The sequence below is a fragment of the Oncorhynchus mykiss genome, chromosome 6 (assembly GCF_013265735.2).
Source record: "Oncorhynchus mykiss isolate Arlee chromosome 6, USDA_OmykA_1.1, whole genome shotgun sequence".
Taxonomy (NCBI): domain Eukaryota; kingdom Metazoa; phylum Chordata; class Actinopteri; order Salmoniformes; family Salmonidae; genus Oncorhynchus; species Oncorhynchus mykiss.
This window is the reverse complement of record NC_048570.1, coordinates 58,904,255-58,916,340: the sequence shown is the minus strand read 5'-3', so window position 1 is coordinate 58,916,340 and position 12,086 is coordinate 58,904,255. Positions and strand designations below refer to the sequence as shown.

General features: G+C 47.4%; 1 protein-coding gene across 1 annotated transcript in view; it reads right to left on the bottom strand.

The window, feature by feature from the left end:
• LOC110526935 (neural-cadherin) overlaps positions 1-12,086 on the bottom strand; it is a 186,056-nt gene that overhangs the window by 84,198 nt on the left and 89,772 nt on the right. The window contains exons 6-8 of the mRNA XM_036980609.1: positions 10,377-10,626; positions 4,613-4,755; positions 220-392 (exon numbers count right to left, since the gene is read on the bottom strand). Of these exons, the coding sequence (XP_036836504.1) occupies positions 220-392; positions 4,613-4,755; positions 10,377-10,626 (566 nt within the window). The remainder of the gene's footprint in view (positions 1-219; positions 393-4,612; positions 4,756-10,376; positions 10,627-12,086) is intronic.

Genomic DNA, 12,086 nt, shown 5'->3' with positions numbered 1-12,086 from the left:
GAGAGCGATTTGGAAGGAGAGAGAAAGTCTAAGGTCCGGAAGTCAACAGGAGAGTACTGATGCTGATCTCAGAACTCCGCCAATACCTTTATTTCATTTTAATAGTACGCCCCCATAGTAAAGGCTGAGAGACAGAGGCTGGGAAACACAATGAGCTGTAATGAGTGTGGTCAGAGCCAAACAGATATCAGAACCGTGACAATGAGAACCTAAGCTTACCTTCTCAAAGACAGGCTTGTTGTTGTTGACGTCGTCCACGCCGACGATGACCTGGGCGGTGGACGAGAGGGCCTGAGGGCCGCCAGAGGTGTTGTCATCGGTCGCTGTGACGTTCAGGACGTACTCTACACCCTGGAGTCTGGGAGGTGGGCTGGAGCGGAGACGGATCAGACCTGCAACAACCAATCAGAGACAAGTTATGACCTCACCATGAACAAGAGAACCTCTGCCTTCGCCAGGTCTCCTGACTGACTTATATAGGGCAGCAAAAGTGAGAACATGCTGTTCTATCCGCTTTGGACACATTGTGCCCTTGGTTTTCCCTTTTACGGTATATGAAACAGCATGAACTGAATTCAACCCCGGAGGGTCTGCTTGTGCTCCTTTCTTCGTGACTGACACATCTGGTGTGTAGAACAGCCATGTCGCTCTCTTCCTCAGCATCTCTCCCAGTGCCTTTGACACTTGGCCAGCGTGTGACTGCATCCAACAAAGGCAGTTGTCAATCCCACCTTCGGTGGTGCATGGAACAACAAAGGATGGCGTACGTCTGTTGTCCGTGTGACTGAGGTTCGTATAACCTCCGTGGTGAATGTCCCCTCCCCTCGGTGCCTTGGTGACTTTTTCTTCACTTCCAATCGGCCGTAACCCTAATGTGGGCGTCAGATTTCCATCCCTCTCTCCCCCCCTCTCTGTTCCCGAATGCTTTTTTATTTTATTTTTTATGTTGCATCCATCAGGCCTTTGGTGTTTGCTAACCGTGTGTGTGGGTTGCAGACACACTTAATACATTCTGTCTTATCTTCTAAGACTCAAACAGGCACAGATGCAACCGTTGGAAATGCACTGGGTGCTGTAAACATTTCCATGGCTTTCACAAGGTCTGCGTTGGATGGAATCATATTACACCCTCACAGTGTTGCTCTTTAGAGACCAGTATGGTCTGTCTATCTCTGCCTAACAGGGTGACATGAAAGACACTGAGTGTCAGGGGAGAGGAGGGAGAGAGGAGGGTGAGAGGAGGGAGAGAGGAGGGAGAGAGGAGGGTGAGAGGAGGAGGAGAGGAGGGTGAGAGGGGGAGGAGAGGAGGGGGAGAGGAGGGAGAGGGGAGGGGGAGAGGAGGGGTGAGATGCTGAGGGCCACACAACAACCAGCCATAGGGAATCAGGAGACATCCTGTCTACGAAATGAGGCAGGGTACGAGCACTATGGTAGCACGGCCGTGCAAAGAGGAAATTGTAATCAATTATAATATGATGTGACAGCGTGGGGGCAGGGCATGTGTGGTGGGGATGGGCCACTAACTGCCATGGAGAAGGCTGCCTGGGAGAGTTTGTCAGAATGACTGGTTTCACCAGGGTGGACAGCCTGGACTAGCAGTACCACAGGCCAGGGAGCTGGTCCTATTAGAGACAGACTAGCAGTACCACAGGCCAGGGAGCTGGTCCTATTAGAGACAGACTAGCAGTACCATAGGCCAGGGAGCTGGTCCTATAAGAGACAGACTAGCAGTACCACAGGCCAGGGAGCTGGTCCAATAAGAGGCAGACTAGCTGCACCACAGGCCAGGGAGCTGATCCTATAAGAGACAAACTAGCTGCACCACAGGCCAGGAAGCTTTTCCTATAAGAGACAAACTAGCTGCACCACAGGCCAGGGAGCTGTTCCTATAAGAGAGAGCCTGTTGAAGGAGAGCGTGTAGCCTCAGGAGGACATGTCACATACTCCCAGCAGCCCAGGGAGACAATGGCTCCGCACACACACAGAATTATGTTGCACATGCGTGCCACATGGGGTAGCATTAACACATAGTCACGCACGAACACACACCCAGTGTTTGCACACACCTGGGTGTGCACTCAGGAACATCAAACCAAAACATTGTGGAAGAATGTGACAAATTGAACAAAAAAACTGCCTGCGAGGCCTACCGTGCATCAGTATCTATCTGGAGGAGAATGTCTTAAGATGACAACATCTCGACATGACTTCAAAGACTGCTCCGAAAAAGGTTCAGCCAGAGTTGAGAGATAGAAGGAAAAATAGGTTTTAAGACATTCCAATAAAAAAAGCATATAGTCCCTGTCTCTTCCATTCGATAAGATATGTGTCCCCGCAGTGCGTGAGGGAGGGAATTGATGTTTGTGCGCATGGGTGTGTGTCAAAGAATGCATATGTGTGTGTGCTTGTATACATGTATGTGTGTGTGTTTGCGCGTGTCCAAGCATGTGTGTGTGTGTGTGTGTGTGTGTGTGTGTGTGTGTGTGTGTGTGTGTGTGTGTGTGTGTGTGTGTGTGTGTGTGTGTGTGTGTGTGTGTGTGTGAGAGGCATACAGCAGTGTGCGTCACAGCACTTGCTCACCCTGCTAAACATGGTCGGTGAGACCCGGCCAGCACATATCATCGCACATCAAAGATGGAGAAGATGTTTCTCCAGGGGTCACTGAGCACACGTCGCTTCGTATGATGGAGGGGAGGGGGTTGGCAGGGGGGAGGGATGGGGAGCCGATGCCCCTCTCTCAACGCCAACTCTAATCACCGTCTGGCCCCAAAACAGAGGGATGAAGCCATGAAAGGCAGAGAAACTGTGGGAGGAACGACTACATTTGTCCCCTAGGGAGAAAGGGGTGAAGTATGGGGTGAATCAATGGGGTGGGGGGGGAGTTATATAAACCTCACATCACAAGCACAGCAAAACTCCCACTAAACTAGTGGCACTGAGGGAGGACGGCATGATGAACCATTACGACTCCTACACCAATGGGGATTTCTTTATCAGCCTGCAGATGAATTAGAACACTTCTTCAATATGAGCTCTTCACAGACAAACAACGACGCAATAAAAAGGATAAAGGAGAAGGGTCGTTCCCATTAGCCATAGACATGATCTACCTGTTTATCGGAGTAAACATCCCCCCCCACCCCCTCGTGCTGAGAACGGAAGCTTCGTATTTATGTCTTTAATACAAAAAGAGGGTGATCATCTTATTGACTTTGCTGTTTGAATCCTTGAAACGGTATTAAATCTCAGGAAACGTATTCTACGCTGAGTTACAGTCAAATTAACACAGCCCATCTGTCCCCGAGAAGAAAAAAATCTCCCATGAATGATTGAGGACATTTCGCAAAAGTGGAGGAGATTTGACGATCCGTGGAGAAGAAGTAATAAAATACGCTGATCTCTAAAAGGGAGGGAGAGTGATGAGATGTGGGTGGGGCTTGTGTGTGTGTGTGTGTGTGTGTGTGTGTGTGTGTGTGTGTGTGTGTGTGTGTGTGTGTGTGTGTGTGTGTGTGTGTGTGTGTGTGTGTGTGTGTGTGTGTGTGTGTGCGTGTGTGTGTGTGTGTGTGTGTGTGTGTGTGTGTGTGTGTGTGTGTGTGTGTGTGTGTGTGTGTGTGTGTGTGTGTGGAATATGTTCTTCGCCTCCTAAACTAACGAGTGCTGCGGTATATGGGTATGAACAGTGAAGGATCTGAACGAAATAAGAAGCTGTGAGGAATAGTTTGAAGTAGTTTTTTTTAATATAAAGCAAATCATCAGTTTAACGATGTGAGTAATACAAGGGTCAAACCCCTCTAGCGAGCCCAGGCAGCTCCATAGGGGAGTGTAAGAGATGATAGGGTCCAATAGTAGTGTGTAAACTGGTCATACAGTAGCTGCAGGATGTATACACTGATGCTAAGTCGGACCGGTCTGACAGTTACACAACCTTGAACAGGAAGGAGCTTGAAGCCTATCACAGGGGCTCCATGGATGTGCATGAAAACATTTGACCATGTATAATAGTTAGACATTACAATATGCATGCTAGAGGCAAAAACACAACGCAGAACAAAATGCCACCCAAATGTGAGAGGACAGTCATTTTCCTGCAGCCTTTTAAAGCAATTGAAGTGACATGGATGAATAGCAGTTTATTAGTTTTGTGTACCAGTCAGGGTTATATGGCATTTATTTCTTTATATGGTTGAGAAATCTCCCCTTTCTGCTGACAGTTACCGTCAGTGGAAATTAACAAAGGAAATCGCACCTTGACGTTCCAGATGAATTGAATTAGTCAAAGTCATTTTTATTACCCTTTATTGTGATATGCAGATTCAATGGTGCAATTTACCCAGGGTGGGAGGGCTATGAAATTAGTTTAGGCCTTTAACACAATTTTCTATTTCAAATGGCTTCCTTGGTGGACTAAAGGCGGGACATTGGAGCAAACCTTTTGATGACATCTGCAATGACAAAAATCAGCCGCGCTAAAAATAAACAACAGCTAAAGTGTGTCTCATGACAGTTCATTTCACCGATCTGGTGAAATATCTACAAGAAGGGACGGGGAAGAGGGAGAGCAGCGGGACTCACTGAGGAAGAGGAAGGGAGGGGCGTAAACAATATGTCTCACCTTTCTGGCTGTCGATAACAAAGTTGCCCTCGGAGTTGCCCGTTGTGATTTTGTAGGTGATTCCATCGCCGTCGGGGTCCTTGGCAAGCACCGTGGCAACCAGGGTGTTAGGCCCGGCGTCCTCCGAGACGAAGGTCCGGTAGCTGTTGACAGAGAGAGAGAGAGAGAGAGAGAGAGAGAGAGAGAGAGAGAGAGAGAGAGAGAGAGAGAGAGACATCCCAAAGTCAACATCTTTCCTCGCGTCTCCCCAGCGACAATCCAGGGTGTGAGAGCGAAAATGAGTGAATAACACGCCAGGCTGCAGACTTGTCACATTTGAATCGCTTAAACATTTCAAACAGATTGATGAATGCATGTTATGAAGCTGTTGTTGGGAGGGTAAAAACAGAATTGGTTGAGTGTATGATATGTTGGGCCTAGGTGGAGACAACCGGAGTTCTGATTCCTAATTCTAAGGAGATAGCGGTCGGTAAACAGCTGTTGGCAGCCTGTCACAGTGGAGGGATAACACAAAGCGGCTGGGGTGGAGTGTGAAAGAACGAGTGACTTGGATGACAGCGTTGTGAGGAACTCTGGAGAGAATCAACCAAGCCCAGCATGTCATACAAACACACAAACAAACCCCTACTGTATACTGTAGATAGAACTATACAGTGCATACGCCAAATACAGAATACACAAATAACGCATGAACACCTTAATCTCACACTGCCGGTCACGTTCTTTCCCCCTGGTTGATTCACACGTAAAGACGATCACAGACGGGCGGCGGCAAGCGGCGAAGGTCTCATAGACTTCAACTGGAGTAGGCTGCCAGGCGGCAAAACACCAGGCGGTCCCAAAAGTCTTGAGCGGCCCGCCGCGCACCGTTTACCCGAAGGGCATCGTTCATCTTGTCGACCAATCAAACAATGCGGTTCAACAACAACGCGGTTCAGTTTCCGTTTATCACAGCCCACCGGTAAGCGGCTTAATGCAATTTACACATAATGCACATACGGTACATGTCACCTTAACAAAAATCATACAGACCAAACCATGTGTATCCTAACACAGACATCTACATTGCCAAGTGAGAGGACTCCTGTCATACATGTACATTTAAAAAGTTACCAGTAAGTAAGCCTGGTCCGAGCCAGAACAGCCAATAGGGGTAGCAGCCATATCTCCTGTTTACCTAGCATGAGGCAGCTTGATGTACAAGTACAGCACACCCCATAAACAAGACGCTAGTCTGTCATGAGGCCTTACCCACAATCCATCTCCTGATTGCTGAGTGCCGAGCAGAGAGGCATCAGGTCCCATTTTTTGTTGTATTTGGTATGACGCCCCCAACCTTGCAGTTTCAGGGCTGACACTCAAGGCCACTGTTTATTGCACATACAGTATATTACAGTCCACAAAATGACACTGAAGACACAAAGCCATATAGGAAATAGGGATTGTGCACGATGGAGGGCAGTTATGTCTGTTCTCAGTCTATTCCATTGGCTAACCCTTGGCCTGGGACCCCTAGACTGGGACCCCAAGACTGGGAACCCTAGACTGGGACCCCTAGACTGGAACCCCTAGACTGGGACACCTAGACTGGGAACCCTAGACTGGGACCCCTAGACTGGGACCCCTAGACTGGGAACCCTAGACTGGGAACCCTAGACTAGAACCCCTAGACTGGGACCCCTAGACTGGGACCCCTAGAGCAAGCTCCAGGACTGGCTATGTTACACAAGCTCCAGATAGTAATGACAGAACAGAAGACGGTCCATTACTGCTGTTAAGAAAATAGGATTTGTTTTATACCCACAGTAAACTAACTATACTGTACAATTGTGGCCTTCAAATCTAGCAGGCCTGTAAATGTAAAGAACACTTCCAGACCTTTACACTGATCTGAGAAAAAAAATCTATTTACTCTCCTCTACACGGGAACACGCATAAAGGTAAACAGACGGCCATGCTCCCACTCCCACAGACTCCCACTCATCCCCCCCCATTCTCAGAATCACTTGTGCTGTGTACGATAGTACACACATAAAGAACTGTACTTTATTTCAAGCAAACAGTCATAGTGATGCAAAAACAAACACATTCCCACACACACACACACACACATTCACACAGACACACACACAGAGATATAAGCCCCACGGTCTTCCCATCTGTCTCTTTCACCAATCACCCTCCCGCTCCATCTCTATTGAAATGTTCCCGTGGATGTGAGCACGTCTAACAGCGGAAAGACAAACAGGGCCTCAAATGTGGGCACAGTATGTTGTCGTTCATCATTCCTCCCACGCTCCACTCTGCTCAGAGCTAGTGGACGCAGAGACAGGACAGAGGAGCGACTCACTCTGACAGACTGACAGAGACGGACTCTTCTACCGAGCCAGCGTGCTCTGTCCGTCCGTCGGCCGGTCTTGTCTGTCTGTCTGTAGTCTGTCTGTCGGGAGTCCGTCTGTAGTCTGTCGGTCTTGTCTGTCTGTCTGCTACTCTCTCCTCCACTCCTCAGTCAGTATAAAAGGAATAATTTTGCTGGGTGGAGAGGGAAAAGCACTCACAGCATGAGCATGGCCTCTGAGAACATTTCCTTTATGTTCCTATCCGCCCATGCCAGTGGATGGAAGCTGCTCAGAATTTCTCTACAATGAAGATCTGCTGTATATTACCCAATCAAGATATAATTTCTTCAGGCAGAAATGAAACAAACTTTTCATGTGTCATATTGTTTACACAAGAGCATTATGCACTATTTCCATGGAAACCATTGTTCCAGTTTCTTTCTTTCATTTGATTTGAATTGATTAGGGCCCTGCCAAGTTGTATTTCAATGGGAATGCAGGCATGACTGTATGGAGCAACAACTTATGCAGAACAAATAAAGAAGATTTAAAAAGTCTTAGGAAAGGATTATCAACTACAATGATACATTCAAAATGAAAAACGAATTCAACTGATCAGTGATCATGTCAAATCAGTTGTCTGACAAATGGAGAGAGGTTTGGAAAAGGGAGGAGAAAAAGGGACAGAATGATGGTGACGAGGAAGCAGAGAGTAAGATGGACGGGTGTCCGGAGAGAGGTACTCGTCATCCGGTCCTTTCCCACACAACTGATTGATGGGTAACAGAGTCGTGCCGACAGGCATTTCATGCTTGTGACTTATGTCCCCGCTTGCAGACGCCACCCCCCCCCCCCCCTCAACCCCCTCCGCCCTCCCCATGCCACCTGCCTGCTCCAACACCCACCGCCACGGCACAACAGACACCTGCGACCTTTAATCTGTCACCAGCCTCAAACAGCCTTCGTTTCCCATGATGAGATGACACCCTCGTACACCCCCCCCCCACAAACACACACACACACACACACAACATCTCTCAAAGACCTTATTTTCACGGGCTCCATTTTCTCTAAAGAATAAAGAGAGGTTCCACCACACCGCAGCGCCTCTCCATCACCTGCCTCAGCCGCTCAAATGTTGTCGCTCGCCGACTCAGGCTGCTGTCCCTCTCTCACCTGTCGCCGTGGACTTTGGCCCAGGCGACGGGGTTCTGACACAGGAGTGACTGACAACTCCCAGTCCGCGAGTGAGTGAATGGCGAACGCGGCAGGCTCCTGCCCAGGCAGACAGACAGTGGTTGCGTATTCCCCTCACAGTGCCAACTCTCCCGCTCATTATCTTAGCCCATCAATCTCATTTCACCCCAAACTCCAGCTACTGTTCCATCAGAGTCTTCCTACATCCTCCCTCCCGTCAGCCAACCAGCCAGCCCGCCTCCACCACACCAGAGACACGGACGCTCTGTCACCCCATTTCCCTCCACAATGACTGACATCAGCCGCAATATAATTAGCCAATTTACCCAAAACATCTATTACATATTAACGACTGACGAAACACACAGCGCCGGACCGAGACTGGCTTGTTGTTTGTGCTCATTAGTATCTCTCCATCTTCTGTAACATCAACAGATTGCCGGGGCTCTGTGAATACATGTATAAATATCACTCTGCCTATCCAATTCACTCATCACTCAGGTTACTGTCGGCCAGCAAACAATTCCTGTAATGATCTACTTAGTGTACACCGGGCTGGGTGACAAGACTAATTTTGTCGATTTCACCAGCAACATGCCATTTTCGAATGAAAACCTCGTAACTCTATTTCTGGCTTTTTTTGAAATATACATTTATTTATTTTTATTTTTTTACATGTATTGAAAGCAGTGACTCCCCTCAATATTCGCTGAACATTTCATGAGCCTCGGCCCACGAAAATGTATTCAAAATATCTTCTGAAGTTTCGTTGTATGTTCGTTAATAGGAAAATATGTTTATTTTTATTTTTTACATTTCCTGAAAAGTTTGTTTTGGAGATGAGGTTTTCGTCTGATGGCGATGAACAGCAACGTGGAGCCAACCGAGTGGCAAATGAAACTGGCTGATCCAATTGAGCCCAATAGAAATAACAGTCTGACGGCCATCACCAAGTTAGTCAATCATTGTTTTATGCATTAGAGAATATCTGTAGACTAACAATGACAATTCACTGTAGATCTCTGTAGAATGGACAGAGCATGACGGGAAACTGGTGATGCTCCTGCTGACAGGAAATCAATTCTTCCCACAAAACCCCCAACAGAGTCACACAGCAATAACACACACGCAGACCCACACACAGCCTCCCATTACAGCACACAGAACCCCATCCACCTACCCACACCACAACTAAACGCTAAGTCATCTACATAGAGCATCCATATCAGCAATTCATACCCAGCCACACCCACACACTGGGTCCATGCCACTGGTTCATCTGAATGATTCAAACAGACATCCCTGGCGGGCAGTTGGTTCTCCCTCTCCATCTCTCTATCCCCCTACTCTCTCACTCTTATCTCACTCTGTCTGACCCACTCCATCTCTCTCAACTCTTTCCCTACCTCGTCATCTCTCTCTGAAAAACAGACGTGTACTTCAGCACGCACACACACACACACACACACACACACACACACACACACACACACACACACACACACACACACACACACACACACTGCCCTGGTGTTGGCGTTATTCTCTCCACGACAACTAAAGGCATGGCTGATTGAACCTGCCTCACCAATTTGCAGAGCTAGCTGACAGAAAATTGTCCAATTAAAAGAGCCACAGGCCAGAGCAACGCCAGAGGTGGAAAAAAAAACAGCTCAATGCATCACAACAGATCGGCCCGGAACAGCAGGGTAATGCGGCATTTAAAAAAAGGACTGTGCGGATGAGCTAATACAGGGCAGGAAACATGCCCAAGAGGAACAGGACAGATAGAGATGTTTAAATCCCAGTTTCTGTTTCTTTTTTTTGTTGTTGTTGTGTATTTTGTTTTGAAGGGGTTTTGGTTGTAGACCAGCGGCAGCTGTAGGGGATTTGGGGAATTGGCAGCCATGTGGAATTCTGGGAAACTGCAGCTGCACTGGATTGTGGGAGGAGGCAGCTGTGCAGAGCCGAGGAAAGTGAAATGGCATGGCCTAGGCTGACAAATAGGCAACGGGTGAGGGTTAACAACAAGAAGAGCAGGCAGGGTGGAAGGAAAATGGCGAGTAGAGAAGGGAGATATGTGAATAATAAAAATAATGAAATAGGCGTTCTGCTTAAACGTTGACGATGATGATGATGATAATGATGGCCATGGCGATGATTGTGATCACCGCGCTCTTCCTTAAGATGTTAATAGTGATGAAGAGGAGAAGCAGTACTGTACTCACACATGCTGGGAGAACTCGGGGACCTCGTCGTTGACATTGGCCATGCGGATGCGCACAGTGGCTGTACCTGTCCGGGGCACATCTCCCTTGTCCACAGCCATCACCACAAACTCATACAGGTGGTTGGGCCTCTCATAGTCCAGCTGCCCTGCAGGGAAAATGGTGCCGTGGGGAGAGATGCTGAAGTCTGGGCTCAGAGTGTAGTAGGACAACTCAGCGTTCAGGTCCGAGTCACAGTCACTGGCAGACACTAGAGCGAGGGAGAGACAGGGGGGAGAGGGGAGGTTAGATAAAGACATCTCTCTGTGTCCTTCAACATCATCTAACCAGAACTAATATGCCCAACACGTGACCCTAGTCTTAATTACTATTGTTTTTCCATGCATGTTCGCACATTTCTGTATCGCATCAAACTGAAGGTTAGGAATAGCATTTTCCCAAATGTCTATTTTTGTGTTGAAAACATACTGGAGTAGGGCTACGGTCAGAGTGATTGCCTTGCTAAAAGAGAGGGCTGTGTCTGGGACTGGGATCAGCATATTTTCCGCTAACTAGTCCTTTTCACCGTGTACTCCTGCATTCTGCTATTCTCCTTAGATTGCATTCAGTATACTCTCTACCTCACTGTATCATGTAGACCAACAGCATCCAAGACACAGGAGGTTGGTGGCACCTTAATTGGGGAGGACGGATTGTTGGTATTGACGGGAGAGGAATCATTATTCTGAGCCGTTCAGCGGCCTCCACCGATCCACGGGAACCTAGTCCGGTGGATTTAAATGTCACCAACAACACTGTCAAAGATGAGCATTATCCTTGATGACACATATCCATATATTGTGGAAGACTTCTTAAATCAAAGTCAATATTTCATTTCCTCAGTATGCACTTGCTGATTTAGCAATGAGGGTCATTTGAATATCCATCGATACTGAGCCAGTGAGGCTCTAAAAGGATTGCTGGGCTAACTGACAGCCTCCTATGGTCTGCCCTCACCACAGAACAGAGCTGTAGGAGACAGATTAATGAACCATGATGTGTGGTGCTGTTTACCATGTCACTACTTCGGCTTTAAAACCAGTCTAAATCCATATACAGTGCCTTGCGAAAGTATTCGGCCCCCTTGAACTTTGCGACCTTTTGCCACATTTCAGGCTTCAAACATAAAGATATAAAACTGTATTTTTTTGTGAAGAATCAGCAACAAGTGGGACACAATCATGAAGTGGAACGACATTTATTGGATATTTCAAACTTTTTTAACAAATAAAAAACTGAAAAATTGGGCGTGCAAAATTATTCAGCCCCTTTACTTTCAGTGCAGCAAACTCTCTCCAGAAGTTCAGTGAGGATCTCTGAATGATCCAATGTTGACCTAAATGACTAATGATGATAAATACAATCCACCTGTGTGTAATCAAGTCTCCGTATAAATGCACCTGCACTGTGATAGTCTCAGAGGTCCGTTAAAAGCGCAGAGAGCATCATGAAGAACAAGGAACACACCAGGCAGGTCCGAGATACTGCTGTGAAGAAGTTTAAAGCCGGATTTGGATACAAAAAGATTTCCCAAGCTTTAAACATCCCAAGGAGTACTGTGCAAGCGATAATATTGAAATGGAAGGACTATCAGACCACTGCAAATCTACCAAGACCTGGCCGTCCCTCTAAACTTTCAGCTCATACAAGGAGAAGACTGATCAGAGATGC